The sequence below is a fragment of the Aspergillus stella-maris genome, assembly GCF_047715825.1.
Source record: "Aspergillus stella-maris strain CBS 113639 unplaced genomic scaffold BDV14scaffold_31, whole genome shotgun sequence".
Taxonomy (NCBI): Eukaryota; Fungi; Ascomycota; class Eurotiomycetes; order Eurotiales; family Aspergillaceae; genus Aspergillus; species Aspergillus stella-maris.
In genome coordinates, this window is record NW_027396825.1 from 17,296 (window position 1) to 34,300 (window position 17,005).

Sequence of the window (17,005 nt, forward strand, 5' to 3'; positions counted from 1 at the left end):
CGTTTCTGACCGTCCTCAGAACTGCTGTCTCTCTCCAAGAAGATGCCCTCGACATCGCCTGAAAGTCCTGATCAGTTTTCCTGGCTCCCTCGCCCGCTGCTCCTTTCGGAGAACTGAACTCCAGGTCAGGGACGCGCCCTCCCAAAACTAGGGGACTAGATGGTGTGCTCCTATCTAATGAGGATACCTGCACAGGACTGCTCCTGCCTCACTGTAGGTTTCCCTCCTGGAGTCACCTGGTAGATTCCCCTTCCAGTCTCCTGAGCTCTGCTCAGAAGGTTGTATAACTCTCGTCAAATCTTGGTGCAGGAGACAGGAGATAGGTTCGATCCCTCTTTCCTCAGCCCCTTTTCATAATGTTTAAGCAAAAGGTGTCAAACAGTTGACGGCAACATCAGACCCCAAGACGAAAGCTCAGTTAGGAAATAATCTCTTGCAGAAGACAAGAAATACTCAGGTTTCAATGGTCTCCCAGCTCACTTATAAACTGTCAGGACGAGGTTGGACAGAGGACCTACGCTCCTCAGGCCTCCCTGTGCTTTAAGCCAGCTTCGGTATGCTGAGACCTTCCAGCCCCCTTCTCGAGACTCAAGCGGGTCCCACATGAAAGATAGAAGAAATGAAGGAAAAGGCAATGATGATGCGAAGTCAAGGGTCTGAACGACAGACAGAGTGTAAAGAGGAAGCGACAGCTGGAGGTTCCAGTCAACCCGGGGCAAAACGACTCACCAACTCAACTCCGATCCTCTTCATGGCAACCAGTCACCAATCCCAAAAAAATGCGTTTTTCGGCTCCTTAGCCCCCTCCTCGGTCCTCGAGTCGAAATCCCACGGCCAGCCCAGGCCAGCCCAGCAGCCAGCATTTCAGCTGCTTGGTGCCTTGATCATCCACTGGAAAGACAAGACGGCAGTAGCAAACGATCGTGCATGCAGCGCAGCGCAGGCGACTCGAATCGACAATTGACAAACCACGGTCCGTGTTGAAGCTGAGGCGGGATGCAGCAAATTCAAAATCACGGATACAGAGCAGCAAGTCTGTTTTATTCACAAAAAATGAGATTTCTGGTATCTATGTATACTGTCCAGTCTCTTCAGCTCACCGAACGCCGTACTGTACCATCCGAGCCGTCATAAGTACTAGCAGACCCCTACCTATACCTTACGTCTCGCGAGAGAGTCTCACGCTACAACTACACAGTGCAATCAAACGAAGTACACCTACCGCTAGAGGCCTCATCCATGAACACCTATTTACGTCAGAATGAACCACACATACCCCCCGTCAAGCCCAATCTACTCTTCAAAAAGCCTGCCAGTTGTGAATCTTGGGATCCCATCGCCATCATCGCACAACACCCCGTCTAAGACGCCATGCAGCCTGTGAACGACGAACAAGTAATCGAGTACAGTCTAGACTAGACTAGGCTAGTCCGTGGTCCAGCAATGCATGCATTGCCTCGCGTCGGCGGGTATAATGAGGCAAGTTATACCGGGTCGGCGTGGAAGCGTCGAGACTCCGGGACGCCAGATAGGTATGGTGGGCAGACAGGGAAGTTAAGATCGAGGCGAAGCGAGTCAGAAAAGGATAATTCGACAGGCTAGGATATGTTGGAAACTTGGAAACCTGAGGACTGTCTTGAGAATAAGGCGATTGATCCACAATCATGCAGCGCGGTGACTACTGCGCACTCTGCGGTGACCGCGGTCTGCCTGCCAGGTGCCAGTAGGCAAGTTGGAAGCCGGTCGACCGGGTCGAGTGAGAATGTAAGTGACTGAGTGGGATGTACGTACTTGGTTTGATGCCCAATCGACGATTTGGAGTCGGTTATGCAGGTGCGAGGGCTAAGGGTTCAACCCTCGACTTGGTCTTGACCTGGCAGTGGCACGACACGATGGGATCGCGAACTGAATCGTGATACCGGGTTTCTGGGTTTCACTTGCAGAGGTTGATTTGGGTTTTTGAGGCTACACTGGGTTCGATCTATCCATTTCTTCTGCATGTCACAGAAGTGTTTCGGTACTTTTAAGTTTTATGGGGCCAGTAGACTAGCAGGTAACCCACGATCGTTGGGCACGGCCACCATGACGGGCATATGCCCAATTTAACCTAAACTGCAAGTGCAAGTGCCCCATCTGAACTTCTAAGCGGACTACAGAGGAGAGCTTCAGCACTGGCAATGGATAGATCACGATAGAGTAGACGCCGGGCTATCGCAGCTCCTTCCTCAACAGGGAATAGGGGACAGAGCAACCAGCACTATGCAGGGGTTGCAGGGGTCCCCAATTGCTCCGCATTGCGCACACTGGCACACAAATCTGAGTTTCAAGATTCAAGAGACTGGGGACTGAGTCTGAATCCATAAACATCACCAGGGTAGGTTTCAAGATTTTCGAGACATCACTACGGGTGCCGTAGATGAGTCCGACTCCGCACTCGTGGTCTTCTATGTAATGGATTTCACAGCCGGGTGTTGCCGAAGCGCTTGACGAGTGAGACAGGGGTGCCTTTGGCATCATGTACGGACATCGGCTCTTCTGAAGGTGTCCTTGTCGGTCTGGTTTTCATCACACCAAGGCAAGGGAACGAGTCTCAGGGATACTCTGAGTAGTTCCAGGGTATAGTTAGTTTCAGCTTAAGAAATATCTGGAGATGAACTTCGGTCACTCCATGCCAGTAACCTCCCTGGAAGTGTGATAGTGGCGATAGATACTACTTGATTGAGATAGGCCAGAGAGAGCTAAAGCGATAGTGAGTTAGTGACTCTTACTTGGTACCCTCGAGTCTCAAATGTCGCCTGCTTCAGGCGGCAAAAAGCCAATGGGATACTTGCACTATGAGCTCCACACCCCGCGCTGACCCATCGCAGCCCGAAGAGGTACATGAGAAGTCCGATTGGGTATGCAGTCTTGAGTGACGAGATCCTGCACATACTCGAATGGGTCCTCAGTTGCCGCCGAGCTCGTGGGCATGGAGACCGTTAGCTAGCTGCCTCGTCCTCACGTGTCGGACTTGATTCCTCGAGGCGGAGTCCCTTCCCTGGACTAGAATGGAAGCTGCGAGAGGATCATCGACGCGAGATGAGATAACAAGCGTAATACCGTGTCGAACGCTGGTACAGAGTAGATACTCGTGATTGAGTGCTTGTGTATCAGCCTAGATAGGCCCGGCCTAGCCTCAGCCACGTCATGGAAGCAGGTGTCCTTATCGAATGACGGTGCAGAGATACAGACTAAGCATGACAGCTGCTGCGTGCCCGCACGTCTCGATGCACCTTGTGCTTCCCACTGGACAAGTCTGGCTTGTCAGGCTTGCTCTTGTGTTTCATATGGAAAATTGCCAATCGAGCGATTGGTCGCCAACTCGGCCTCCTGGGTTTTGCGATCTCATCTGCTGGGAATAGAGGTAGGCTCATGACCATTATGGGAAGTTTATCGCCCGAGAAGAGGGCTCTCACGCGAAGTCGCGTCCCCGTTAGGAGAATGCAAGCGCTCAGATAACTATGCTCATGCTGTTCAGCGGGAGCACGGTGAAAACCTTCAAGGTTAGTCGCGTAGGTGGTTGCAAGCCCGAAACAGCATCCAGTGTCAAAATTCCATGGGTTCGGACAGCTTATTCAAGCAGAAGGTTCAGATCGAAAGTCTATCTATCAGAGAGTCAGCCCAACAAACTTAAGGCTCGATCATGAAAGCGAACTCCAGGAGGCAGAGGGTTTTCAGTAGTCATGGCTGTGCGACTCCGGTCAGAAGAGATGAGCAGCACAGTTCAATCACTCCGGTTTGGGTGCATCAAGAAGCTCATCATATGATGGCAACCCAGGGAGTCATTATCGCTGAAACTCTCGGCTTCAGGTACTACCTGCGTCGTCGAACTTAGTGAGGACCACGCAGTCATGTCATGGAGGTCGGGGACTGGTACAAAAACCGGCCCGAGCTGCTCTAATCCGAGCAAGGGGCACAGAGATGGTCATCGAGGTGGTACTTCGTAGCAAGACATTGCCGTAGACCAAACAAGTGAACCGTGCCCCAGAGGACAGAACAGTAGTGGTCGGTATCCAGATGTAAACCTCCGGACTAGAAAGGAATAGTGCTGCCGATAGAGTGCTCACAAAACTTGCCTGGGCTCACCAGTAGCAGTCCAAGAAATAATCCATGGCAGTCGGCAGCTGGTCAAACGGTCAGATTGAATTATTCTGGGGGCTGGCAGTTTTGAAGATCCTCGCGATCTCTTTGTGTCTTGCGAAGCTGAGTCGGGAAGGATGGCTCCACCTTCTCGATCGATGACATATGCGGTCAGTTCAGACAAAGAAACCCATTTTTCCCCTGGAAGCTGAGACTTGAGATTAGGAGGACTAGAATCATTCTCCATCGAAGGAAAAACAAAGCATCAGGCACCTCAGCAGGAATCAGGATTTCTTCGGGAGTGTTTTTCCATCAACAAAAGAAAGCAAAAGTACAGATATGCACCGCGCACAGGGCAGTGATCTGGATTCTGGAGCGGTGTGAGGGTCGGAGGTGGTTCAACGTGACGTCAAAGATCTGAGCACGTTCTCCTTCGCTGTACCCGCAGTAAGATACAGTGTCTGGGTACAGAGTACAGAGTACAGCTCCCAGAACACCACGTCGGTCAAGCTCCTACACGTGGTGCGGCACAGATTGATATCATCGCTGTTAACTACTGGGTTCCAGTTCCCTGGCCGGTGTTCACAAGATCGCGTCTCACCTTCCTCGCGAAATTCGGTAGCCTGGAAGCCTAAGGTTACGGAAGTATACAGCCGCGTCGCAAATTCGCAGCGCAAACACAAGCCCTCAGGAACCGACGACAACAAAGCCAGAACTCATTGAAAGGAGATCCGCGTGGCTGGACTTCAATTAATGGCTAGTTGCCGAAGATGCGCTGGCTTTTTGGTTTGTTCGTATCCTGAGACTCTCAGTCGCACATTATTGCAAGGATCAATTGCGACCTAAATGCCATAATCCCTCCATCACCTGAAAGGCCTTCCCATGTCTCGCGTCAGCCGGTTCTGGCCAGGGTCCTTGAACTATCCATCCTCTCTGTCTGACGGACTAGACATCCTCTATATTTCACGGATTTGGCCGCTTGGATGGTTGAATGAACAAACAGGGGGTCAAGGAGTTTGCCGCCGATATACTTCTCATCATCGGTATATTCTTTGGCTGCCCGACGCCGACCAGGCCGCAATCCACGGTTCTCCCCTAACAAGAAATATAACCGAGGCGCGCACTGGTTACCGCAAGTTTAGTCCGCCTCCGTTCCCCAAGCTCAATACGGAGCACATGTCCGTGGAACAAACTTGCAGTGCTCTTGGCCGCGCAGTCCTGAGTCCTGAGTCTTATGGGTGCCGTGCATGGGGGCGGAAATTCATACTCAGCGCGGTTTAGCTAGCAGGGCTCCAACATGTAGCCCGATCACGCCTCGAGTTACACACTCTGGCAAAGGGGGAGCGCTACTGCTATTAAGTAGAGCCAGTCACAAAAAGAGGTTGGGAAATTGGATTGTGATTCGCACACAGACGAGCCGCCGATGGCTGCTGTTTCTGCCAGCCTCCAGGTGCCAGTGGTTTCGCTGGCGGCGGCTAGAGAGCGTCACAATTTCGGAACTGCCGGATTTCCCGCAGGCTCTTGTAGGAGTAAGGTAAGCATCAGAGAAGGAGTAAAAACAGGGGGAGTGAAAGAAACAAAGCGACCACGATTGAGAGTTTTACCAAGATACTGTCTTACTGCGAAGAAGTAAATCTGACAGCTCGATTTGAATGTCTGAGTCTGACTGTCCGAGCTTTGGTAAGTCTAGTTGTTGGTGTGAAGCTGTCTGGTAAGCGTTTTAGAATGGTACAGTACAGTACGGTATGGAAGGATCCACAGGAGCGGCAACCAGCCTCTCAAAATCTCAGTCAACAGAGACGTTTGATTGAACAGAAAATTAATGTGATGTCAAACGCTTGTCTTGAGAGATAAACGAACATAATTTTCCTTTTGATGATGATGTCGTATATTTTAATCCATTTTAATCCATGATCAAGACTGGAAACTTGGACTGATACCGCTAATACCACAGTACCGCATGTACCGTACTGTAAAGTGGACCGGCAAAGCGGCCAGTGGGCATAGTGAATCATGGAACAAATCACTATTCACTGCCACCTTTTGCAGCTCGCTCGTACAAATATTAGCCCCATCCCGCCCCCTTCGTCGCTGCGGCTTCTTCCCTCTGCTCCCTCTCGTTGGTCATCCAGCCTCCAGTCCTTGCGTTTCCCTCCAGTCATCGACTTGTCTGTCCTCCGCACCACATTCTGCCCATTGGCCTTGCGTCGCTGTCTTTTTTTCCTACTCGCTCGTCGCTGGCCACCCCTTAAGAGCTTTGCCAGCCCGTCGTCCAACCGCAGCTTTGCTTGCCTTCCCACCATCTGCTGTCTGGGCTGTTCCCTCATCCGTGATTGATCACTTTCCACGGTTTGCGGTCGAATCACCGTCGCCAGGTACGTCTAAAATCCCCCCTTACTCGACCACCGTGCTTTTCCTGTGTACTCTGTATTTTTGCTCTTGTGCTCCAATGTCGACACCTTAATTCTCCCGTGCCCAATCCCGTTGCATGCTGTCTCCCCTCGAGCCCGTCCCCAGCAAATCCCATCACTTTCCCTCGCTTGTGCTGTGTCTGCATTCCCCCGCTGCACTCTTCGTTGGCTTCCAAACCATCGGTTGTTTACCTTCCACAAATCACATTACTTTGGACCTTATCCCTGAACCCTCCATCCTCCACATTACCGCCGACTGCCCTGTTACTCGCGCGTGTGCTTGCCCGCCTGCTTGTCGCGCTCCCAGCCCGGCGAGTCCTGACATCAGCGGCAGCCCACCGTCGCGCAAGAGCCGTGCTTTGGTTGGCACAACGAGCGCGCGCTGTTGATTTGGCTTTTTGCGACAGAGAGTTGAAGTTATTTTACCGCGCAATTTGGCTACGTCCATTGTTCTGCACTCTGCGGTCGCCTCTGCCAGTCGCGGAGAATTACTGCCTGTCAAAGTCGCTGACTGACGGTCGGTGCTGACTTGGCTTCCACCACCGCGGTCCGGGAACACCGCGACGGCGCTTGCGCACTCTTTCTCACTTCCTTCCCTCCCCTTCCCTCCCACCTTGCAACTTGGACTGCATTCGAGTCAAGGCTGCTGCAGTATTGCGCACAGCACACTATCTTTACTTTTTCCTGTCTTTCGCATTCCCACTGATCCTCGTGCTTGTGGACACTTGAGTTTTGTGGTATTGCTGCACTGTTGTTTTCTGTCGCGTTCCGCCGCTTTGCGACCCAATCACCACGCGTCAACCTTCATAGTCCTCTGCTTCTGACATATCTCTCCTACTAGCCAACAATTCGATCTGAATTGGCGCGATCGCTCTTCTGTGCATTCGCGCGCAGTCTGAGAGATTGACAACTTACCCTGGTTGGGCGCTGCGTTCCCATTGTGACGAGGTATGTCATCGCCTGCATCATAATTCCCGCTTGCCAACGCATACATCCCTCAGCCCTGGAGAAACTAAACCGCGACCACCTTGGTTCTGTTCTCATCCTTCCCTACCCCCCCGCCACCTTGCCCACTCTCTTCACCATGACAGCGCACCATTCAGGTGCCAAAAATAAATCTCTTTGTAGAAATCAGAGCTGACGATCCTTTGCAGTTGCCGTCTGTCCATTGACACTCTCTGAAGAGGCGCATTCTGACATCAGTCTTCGCGGACCTGTCTTCTGCGGGCTATATCGGAATCAACAGTAGCGCCTCAGCGAACACGCTGTTTGCACCGCCTCAGATCTCGATTCCTGTCGTGTCTCCGCCTCATACGGACATCGCCTGGCAGCCTAATCGAGCCAAAATCTGGACGAGGTAGCCTGCCACTTGTCGTCTCAGATAAACTGTGTAGCTTCCGCTTCCCCAGCCTTTCGCCTGCTCATTCTTTTGTGGCGGCGATAAGCAGTAGTGCGTCTCTATCAAGCGATCGCGCTTTGTCTGACAACACATCGAGTACGAGCCTAGTCGAGGGCATCCTGGCTAGCTGCATCCGAGCCCAACCACGTTACACTTCGAAGTGAATGTAAAAAAACAGGCGGATCCTCCGAACGATCTTGCTTGAAGTGATTTTGTGGAACAAGCATCTCCTCAGACTGATCTCATTGACGCTGGAAGTTGAAAAGCTCAAGAGGACTGGCAAAATAGAACCAAAGGTAAGCGCCCATGTCAAGCGCACTCTGACCCCATCCCAACCCCACCAATTGATCCAGTGACCACTCGCTGCTGCGCTCCTGGTGCACTAGCTAACAACAGTCTGCAGTCCTTGCACATTTGATCTACAAATCATAAGTTACAAGGGTCGCCTGCTCTGTAACTGCCCCTCAGCTTGCCCATAGCCTCCAACGGCACAGTCTTTATATCCTATCATACAGCCGTGCTTCTCTGCCTGCCTATCTCACTGGGACATCTGCCTACCAATCATCCATCTTCACTGCTATCATTGGTTCTGGTTGGCCGGTTCCTGGCATCTGAAAGTCACTAACCACTACACTAACTTAGGAAGCGTGACGGACGCGTCTCTCTCCGCCGCGACTTCATCATGGACTACTCTCCACAATATCAACAACAGCATGCTCAACATCAGCATCCCCCTTCTCATATGACCGGTCCCTATCAGCCGGCGCCGCAGAACCCTGGGCCAGCTGTGGGATCGATGACGTCTCCGACCAACCCTCAAGCACACATGCAACAGACACATCCCGCACATCAAGCCTCCCCTGTTGTCCCAGCGCAGTCGCATTATCAGCAAACACAGAATGCTCCAGGCGCGATGCACCAGCAGATGAACTTCCCGCAGCCTTACGGCGTCACAACGGCCATGCCACCGCAGCCATATGGCATCTCTCCCACTCAGGCCGCTGCTATGGCAACCGCTGCGGCATCAGGGCAGTTCTATCCTGTACACGGAGACTCGATGGCTGGTCAAATGCAACCTGGCCCGCGTGGCTCGCCTCGCATGGCAGGGGTTCCGGTGAAGGCTGACAGAAATCCTCGATCACCCACGCAAATGGCCGGTCAGATGCCGCCGATGGGTTCGCAGGTACCGCTCACACCAACCGCGCAGATGCAGCAGCGTCGCATGAGCCATGTCGGTAGCCCGCACGTGCAAAGCGCCCAGCCCGTTTTGAACCACGTCGGTCGGCCTTCGGTAGCTGCTCCGATGCCACCTCCTCAACACGCCGTCCAGCAGACCCAGGCTTCGCCGGATATGGTCCCTAGTGGTGCAGAGGAATCCCCGTTGTACGTGAACGCTAAGCAGTTCCACCGTATCCTCAAAAGACGTGTTGCCCGACAAAAGTTGGAAGAGCAACTCCGCCTTACCTCGAAAGGTCGCAAGCCTTATCTGCATGAGTCGCGCCACAACCATGCCATGCGACGTCCTCGCGGCCCTGGTGGTCGATTCCTTACGGCAGACGAAGTGGCGGCCATGGAAAAGAAGGGTGTCGGTATGGGACAAGAAAATGCAGACCCCAATGCGACGAAGTCGCTTAGTGACAATTCTTCTCCCTCTCAGAAGCGCAAAGCTAGCGATGGGAATAGCGACAATCCCAATTCGGCCAAGAAGGCAAGAACCGGAGCGCGGAAGCCTAGTACCAACGCCGATGACAGCGATCAGGAATCCGGCTTGCCATCGGATGAGGATGGTTGAACGCTGCGCAGTTCGTCTGTCTGAACCTGCCACCTACTGCGGACAATGATCCATGGAACCTTATTACTTCCCCTCTGTCGTTTCTTTATCACTGTTTATATGTTATGCCTCTATGAAGTCCGATATCACATTCTCCACGAATCACAGCTGTTTGGCTGATGATGCATGTATCATGTGCTGATGGTTTTACTCTTTTGTCTCTTTATGTTTCTCTTAGCGTGGTGGATGAGTTTGATTTTCTGGATGGGTGACATGGCCGATACCCCTATCATTCTCCGTACTTGGACTGAGCCCAGTAACCGGCTTGGAATTGAAATGCAGATATAACCCTGATATTACTATCGCCCTCGCGGGCACTAGTGCTACTAACTCTGGCATCACGTATTTTTTTCCTTCTCAGAACAACAGTTCTTGTTTTTGCGGTGTTTGTTTTGCGGTTTGTTGGGGCATAGAGGACGGAAGCTCACCTGTACCTACGTTGTTTGTTCTGGGCTCGACGGATTTTGGGCGTGGTTTCGTGGCGGCTTGGTATCTTAGTACGTTGAACTTCGTTTCAACTGAATGTCCTGCAGTCTTGCCTGTTTCAAATGCTTTGCCTTATGCTCCGCGCAGATGATTCCCCTTGTATTCAACTTATGAACGGCGAATGTTGATATATGCTTCTTGATTCTGTGCTTCATGAAGTCCTTTTAGCTCCAATAGCTTAGTAACTTGGTATCCGTTGGCCAAAGAGGTTATTTTTATGTAAAGTTTTCTCTCACTTCACTTTGCTTCTTGAGCTTATATAAGTCCACGCAGGATCTCTGGCTTTTATAGTGGTGTCTTTTGCCAATATATATCTTTGATCGTCCGCAACATGAGAGAGGTTTACCTGCGTATCGGGTAAGGAATAAAGCTGCACTCTTACCTACGGAAGTATAATAACCCAGCTACAAGTCCGTTAGAGCTTACCGGTAAACTATTTGGACTCTACGTCCTTCTATTCTGTGATGTGTAGAGCGTGTTGATGTCCCGTGACCGGACATTCCCAAGGAACATTACATAAGCAGCTGGGGTCAGACGGCACCATTCCGCAGTGGGACTAGCCCAGCCAGCAGCTCGGGCTCTTGAACTTCCAATGAATCTCTCTCCTCTTGCTCCCCCGTTGATCTCTCTCCATCCCAACCTTGTCTCTCCATCTGACCTTCTAAGTCGGACTGGGCGACAATATAGATTGATACGAATTCATTCGCTCTACTTCAAGGCTTCTTGTAGGTTGCCTACCTCTCTGCTCAGATCCTCATTGCGTTCTCCCGATTCATCCTTACGCGCCCTTGTCTCTCTTCTTCCCCTTCCCTGCCACATATTGTCACTTCCGTCCAAACTTCCCAACTACTCTCATCGATATTGATACCCCTTAACTTCTGAATTACTCCTGGCTGCTATCACTCTCATCAATTGTCCTCTACCTCCCCGGAGACGTCAGTGCACTGTCGCGCCATCCTTGGCCCTCGGGACCTTCGGATTCTTGTCACTTTGTCCTCATTACTTGCTCTCTTTCTTCCGGCCCTCTGAGCCTCATGTCTTTTATTACATCGTTTCTTATTGCTCCCGCCATGGGCGCCTTTTTCAATTCTTCTCCTGCGGCTATGCGGTCGCCGCTTTCCGTTTCACCTCCACTCCGCCCCCTGCACTCAGCGATCAGATGAATACAGTCCATCAAATGATTATCTTCAAGGAAATCCTCTAATGTTGCTGGTCTCAGATTCTAGCCTACCTAAGCGCTCTCTTCCGCTTGCCGAAACACGTCACCGCTATTCCCGGGACCTCATCGCTGACACACGGATAACACACTTGTGTCGGAGTGTACGGACATCACCTGCAATTGAAGTCCGGCATTGCCGATAAGTGCTACTGATGGATTCGTTTGATTCTTACGGATCCCCCGGGCGGAGCCGCGATGGAGGTGATCCGTATTCCCGTACCTCAATGGATTCGTACAGACGCAGATCGCCTGGTGAGCCATTTCCTTAACCATTCCACTATACTCTGGCTAACAATTGATTTCTGTAGTTTCCCAAGACCGGCGACGTGGGCGTGGACGTTCGCGCTCCCCTGTTATGATCGATCGGTACGAGCCATCGGATCGCAGAGCATCCCGGGATGACTACTACTCCAACTCGCGCGAACACACTGCTCGAGAACGCGAAGACCGCCGCCGTCAACCGTCGCCACTTGCCGCGAACATTGACCGATATGTGCCAGGGCAAGATGGGGGCAAACGATCAATACCTTCCAACCCTCTACCGAACCCTCTGAACCTTGATTTTCAAGTTGGGTTCAACTGGTTCGCCGAATGGTGGCGTGCCGAGCAGTCTATCAAAGAAGAAAAAGAACGATTGAAGCATGGCGGACGCCGGCCTTCCGACCGTGTGAAAGGGGAGCGCGAGGCGCGCGAAGACAGGGACAGGGAAAGAGCTTTGATCCAGGAGGCGTACGATACCTACAAGGTGGATCTTCAGATCAAGATGGCCAGGACCTTTGTTCAGAACCACAAGGGTGACGAATGGTTTAAAGAGCGTTATGTTCCCGAAGTACGAGACCCTCTTCGACGGTCAATTATGGACTTCCGAGTTGGTGCTTATCAGCAATGGGAGCGCGATATTGAAGGAGGCCTCTTTGACGATTTTACTTTGGAAGGAATCTACAAGAGCGAGAGTGATGGTGCCGGTGGTGTGATTGAGAAGGAGGAAGGCGAGACAACGGCTGTTGGTGAGACGCTAGGTGTCCTTGACTTGCTTCCAGCCAGGGGCGGAGATCTACGCGACGAGGCCTTATCACAGCCAGCGTTGCTCATAAAGACCCTAGCACCGAATGTTAGCCGTCACAAGATCGAGGAGTTTTGTAAAGAGCACCTCGGAGAACATGATGGTGGGTTCAAATGGCTCAGCTTGAGCGATCCCAACCCATCCAAAAAGTACCACAGGATGGGATGGATTATGCTGCACCCTGCCTCTGAGCATGCAATTGTCGAGCGTGGGGACGGGCGTGAAGAAGAAGGCGAAGAGATGGATCAAGACAATGGTGGCAATGGGCCTGGGACTGTCAGCGTTGCTGAGAAGGCTCTCGAGGCCGTCAATGACAAGACAATCCACGACTCAGTCCACGGAGACTTCGTTTGTCACGTTGGTGTCCATGCGCCGCCATCTCACCTCCGCAAGAAGGCGCTTTGGGATCTGTTCTCTTCGCCTGACCGAGTTGAGCGTGATCTTGAATTGGCTAGGCGATTAGTTTCCAAGCTTGACTCTGAAATGGGTCGCGGCGTGGATGGCTACACTAAGGTCGAAGACCGAGTCGAAGAGCTTCGTGGAAAAGGTTGGTTACAGCCTCCTGTGACTGGACCAGTCAGCGTTAAGAGAAGGAAGCCCGACTTCGACACGGACGATGTCGATGAAGGCGAGGCTGAGGAAGGGGAAGAGCAGGAAGAATGGGCAGACGACGATGTTGATGATGAAGAACTCCTCGCGAAGAAGAAGAGATTGGATTTAATGGTGGAATATCTCCGCAGGGTCTACAACTTCTGCTTCTTCTGCGTTTTTGAGTGCGACTCTCTTCACGAGCTTACCCGGAAATGTCCTGGCGGCCATCTTCGTCGACCACGAACTGGACTTACCACGCAGGCAAAGGCTGTCGCTAGAGCTAGCGCTCTTGGACAACTTTTCCCCGTCAAGAAGAGGGACCCCAGCGAAGAGGGAGAGGAGCAGGCTCCTCCACCAAGCGAGCAAGAGAAGCGGACCAAGAAGTTTACCTCAAAGTCTGAGCAGCAACTTCAGCGCGCGTTCAACTGGGTCAAGACATTCGAGGACAAGCTCCTACAGCTTCTCGAGCCGGAGAACGTGGACATTGTTAAGATCGGTGGCAAGCCTGTTGATGAGGCTTTGGAAGAGGAAATGCAAAAGCATGTCAAGCAGGAAGACGAGTCAAAATACCGGTGCAAGGTTCCCGAGTGCACGAAATTGTTCAAGGCAGAGAACTTCTGGCGCAAGCACATTGAAAAAAGACATGCGGACTGGTATGAGCGTGCCAAGAATGATGTAAGTTATACTGATCCTGGAATACTCGTTATTCCTCAAACTAATCTTCTTCGCAGCTGTCACTGGTGAACGCCTATGTTCTCGATCCCGCGCGCATTGCGCCCTCGCGATCCGACGCCAACAGCAACGGCCATTTCCCTCTGAACTCCAGCCAGAACCAAACCGGCACTCCCCGCGGGTTCAGTTTGGCCTCCATGCCCCCCTACCTCGCCAACGGTCCGAATGTTCCCCCCGGTTTTCAAGGCGTACCAGGCGGTCTACCAGGCTTTATGGGAATGGCCAACCAGTCCGCCTGGGCAGCAAACGGCATGGCCGACCACCCTCTGCACCAGCCAGGCGCCATGCGTCGCGGAGGCGGTCGCTTCAACAACCGATCCGGTCCCTATGATCGTCGTGGCAACCGCGGACCTCAGGGCATTGGCCGCCTGAGTCCAGGTCGCGGCGCGCTCAACATGCCTGGTGGTCGCCTCCCACCTCCCGCAGGCGTGCCTTACATCCCACCTGGTCATCCCGCTGCGGCTGCTTTCGGTGGACCAGGCGGGTTCCCTGATGCTGGCGCCGCCCCCGGACCGCGTGAGGCTGTTCAGGGCCGTAGCCTGAAGAGCTACGAGGATCTCGATGCTGTTGGTGGAGCTGGGAGCGGCGAGCTGAACTATTGATTCTGAAAGCCAACGCCAATACTCAATTGGTCATCCTTGAACCTCACCAGCCGCTTTGAAACCCCCAACAGACATTTCCTCCATCGGCGTCAATCGGTCTGCATCTTTCGTTAATTTCCTAAGCACAAGCACACTCTGCATATGGGACCGGACTCGCTCAGCACCAGCTTTTCCCTTGCTAATTCACCATTCCTCTTTCATCGCTGTTCCTGCCAGCATATTTCATACTTCCCTATCTTCTTCCTCCTAAGCGCGTAAAAGATTTGCTTTTTTTGTTGTTGCTTGACATCTGAATTCCATCACAATTTACCCTTTCCCGAACCATTTCTTCTCCGCTGTATGTGCTCTGCCATTTGGTTGGTTCCATGGTCAGGTGGCTTTATCTATCAGTTTCTATCTTCTGATACTGGATGTACCATATCGCAGGCTTTATCTTACTTTAGCTTGTCTTAGCCTAGCTTGGGTTGGGCTAATGGAGTTTCATGGCTTCTATATATCTAAGTGTTTCCATTGCCTTTTTTTTTTTTTGGTTTTTGGCTTCGTATAACTTGGTTATTGGTATCATGAGCTATATATCCGTACTTCATACTATATACTAACCAGGAGGCCCGTCCGGCCTACTTCGAATCATGTATGTACATCGAAAACTGCGAAACGCATGCCCTACGGCATTTGGATAACAACCTCATCGCGCGAATCACGCCACTGCGCGCCCATCTTGCGGACGCACCGGTTACTCGCTAGGAAGAGGAGGAGGTAGATGTGAGTGGCTGTTTCGCCCCAGGTGTAAACCTTTAAGGTGAGGGACAGAAACTCTGGAAATACCACTGTGTCTCTGTGTGCTTCTTGGTCTTGGTCTTGATCTTGACCTTGAGGCACCTGTGAGGACCTGGCGACCTCGCTGTTGTCCCCATCTTGGCTGGCGTCTTCGAGAATGCACCATACGCCCCAGCCGGCTCGGCCATCTTTTGAGATGAAGTCTGAGAGGAAGGTCCAGAACTTTGTGAAGGAGGTTGTGTCCCACGGTTGTGAACCGCAAATATCGGCTACGTTCTTTGAGACTGCCTCTGATGTGGGAGGTTTGATGGCTAGGCGGAGATACCAGTATCCTCTCTCGTGGATATCGAGATCCCTGGTTTGGGCAGTGGGTTTGTAGGTCCGTGGTGGATTGAGACGTTTTGTTAACATCTCCAGGGTGGGTGTTATGTGTGTTGTGAAGGGGGCTTGGGAGACGGGGGGAGAGGGTGGTTTTATTTGTTGAGGGAGGGAGAGGAAGAAGGATTTTTGTGCTTCTTTTGGCCCTGGCTGTGGTTGCGTACTGGGGTTCTCTTCTGCAGAGAAACTGGGGAGTGCTGGACACTTGGTGAGAGGGGAGCTAGCACCAGCATTAAGATCCTTGGTGTTGAGGTCCTCTGCAACATCAAGCTGCAATTCCTCATTCGGAAGAGAGTTGGCGGTTGGCGGAGATCCTAACCGAGGTCGTTTTGATAAGACACCCAGAGAGCCGGGAGTAACCTCCGGCAGCAAGCTCAAGTCTTCAGCCGCTTGACTCGGTTGTACAGGTGGCTGGGAGTCCGGAATGCAACTCACAGGAGTCTCGAGCGAGTCCGTCAGCGAGGCATGTCGTTTGGGGGCCCGGTGTGACGGTTCTGGGCCCAGTAGAACTGGAGGTGGCGGCGAATCGATAGTCTCAGAGTTTGTTGGCTGCAGATGCCGTGGATCCGGTGCGGTACTCGCAAGACTTTCGTGACGTTCGTCTGCTCTGAACGATATAGCCTCACGTGAGTGGGCCTGGAAGTTCAAGATGGCCTCGACTTGAGCGCGATAGCGAGCATCGTCGCCAGCGCCACTGGGGGCAGAGATATGGACGAGAATCTCTGATTTGTCCATGCGCGGATGTTCATTATCTTAGCGGATGATCATTGTGCATAGTATATGGGTTATCTGATTTGTATAGGCAAGTGGAAGAGGCGGATGAGGTGAAGTCGGAGTTCAAACTCCGGCTCTGCAGAAAGAAAGTCGACGGGAGGGGCGTGACTTCCCGGTTTGGGCCGTTGCCTGAGGCTTGTGATCGCCAACAATAGTCAACTTTTCATCTCTCAGTCTCTCTTTCCTCGACCATCTGCGCTCTATAATCTCACCACGATTGTCTGGTTCCGAGGGTCTGAGCTTCCTGAAGTTCCTGCAGCCTCGGCTCTTCCCGAACAGCAGGATTCTCTCCCCTTGGGTCACTCTGCCACTCCCCTTAAGGTTATTGGTTATGCTTCCTTCGGGACAGTTCGTGTAAGATCTGCTCCCAGTGATTTGGAATTTGTTTCCATCGACTGTGACGATCAGCCGCTAGGGCTACAACTTTCATCCGCTTCCCGTTCTCGAGAAAATCTCCCAACTTGATTGGCGCTGTGACAATCGATTACGACGCCCGTGGAAAGATCTCTCTCGTTCTCCTGCACAGTATCGATACCCATTCGATGATGTGATTTGGATTGGCAAGAAGCGCATCGCGGAAAACAGGAAGACAGGCACATGCCCAAGGAATCCACGAAGTGCCA

The 17,005-nt window shown here is 52.2% G+C and overlaps 3 protein-coding genes across 3 annotated transcripts; 2 read left to right on the forward strand and 1 right to left on the reverse strand.

Annotated features, from left to right (window-relative positions):
- The first annotated feature begins 8,171 nt into the window (after positions 1–8,171).
- Positions 8,172–9,828, forward strand: hapB (transcription activator HAP2). The gene has a single exon (XM_073777401.1). The coding sequence runs from the start codon at positions 8,612–8,614 to the stop codon at positions 9,719–9,721; it is 1,110 nt and encodes a 369-aa protein (XP_073627554.1). The 5' UTR covers positions 8,172–8,611; the 3' UTR covers positions 9,722–9,828.
- A 1,041-nt stretch (positions 9,829–10,869) lies between these two features.
- On the forward strand, positions 10,870–14,988 carry BDV14DRAFT_174390 (putative arsenite resistance protein Ars2). The gene is made up of 3 exons (XM_073768889.1): positions 10,870–11,717; positions 11,774–13,794; positions 13,851–14,988. Exons 1-3 carry the CDS (start codon positions 11,618–11,620, stop codon positions 14,451–14,453), a joined length of 2,724 nt encoding a protein of 907 aa, XP_073627555.1. The 5' UTR covers positions 10,870–11,617; the 3' UTR covers positions 14,454–14,988.
- Positions 14,711–16,536, reverse strand: BDV14DRAFT_73533 (uncharacterized protein). The gene has a single exon (XM_073777402.1). It carries the CDS (start codon positions 16,341–16,343, stop codon positions 15,117–15,119), a length of 1,227 nt encoding a protein of 408 aa, XP_073627556.1. The 5' UTR covers positions 16,344–16,536; the 3' UTR covers positions 14,711–15,116.
- Positions 16,537–17,005: the final 469 nt, after the last annotated feature.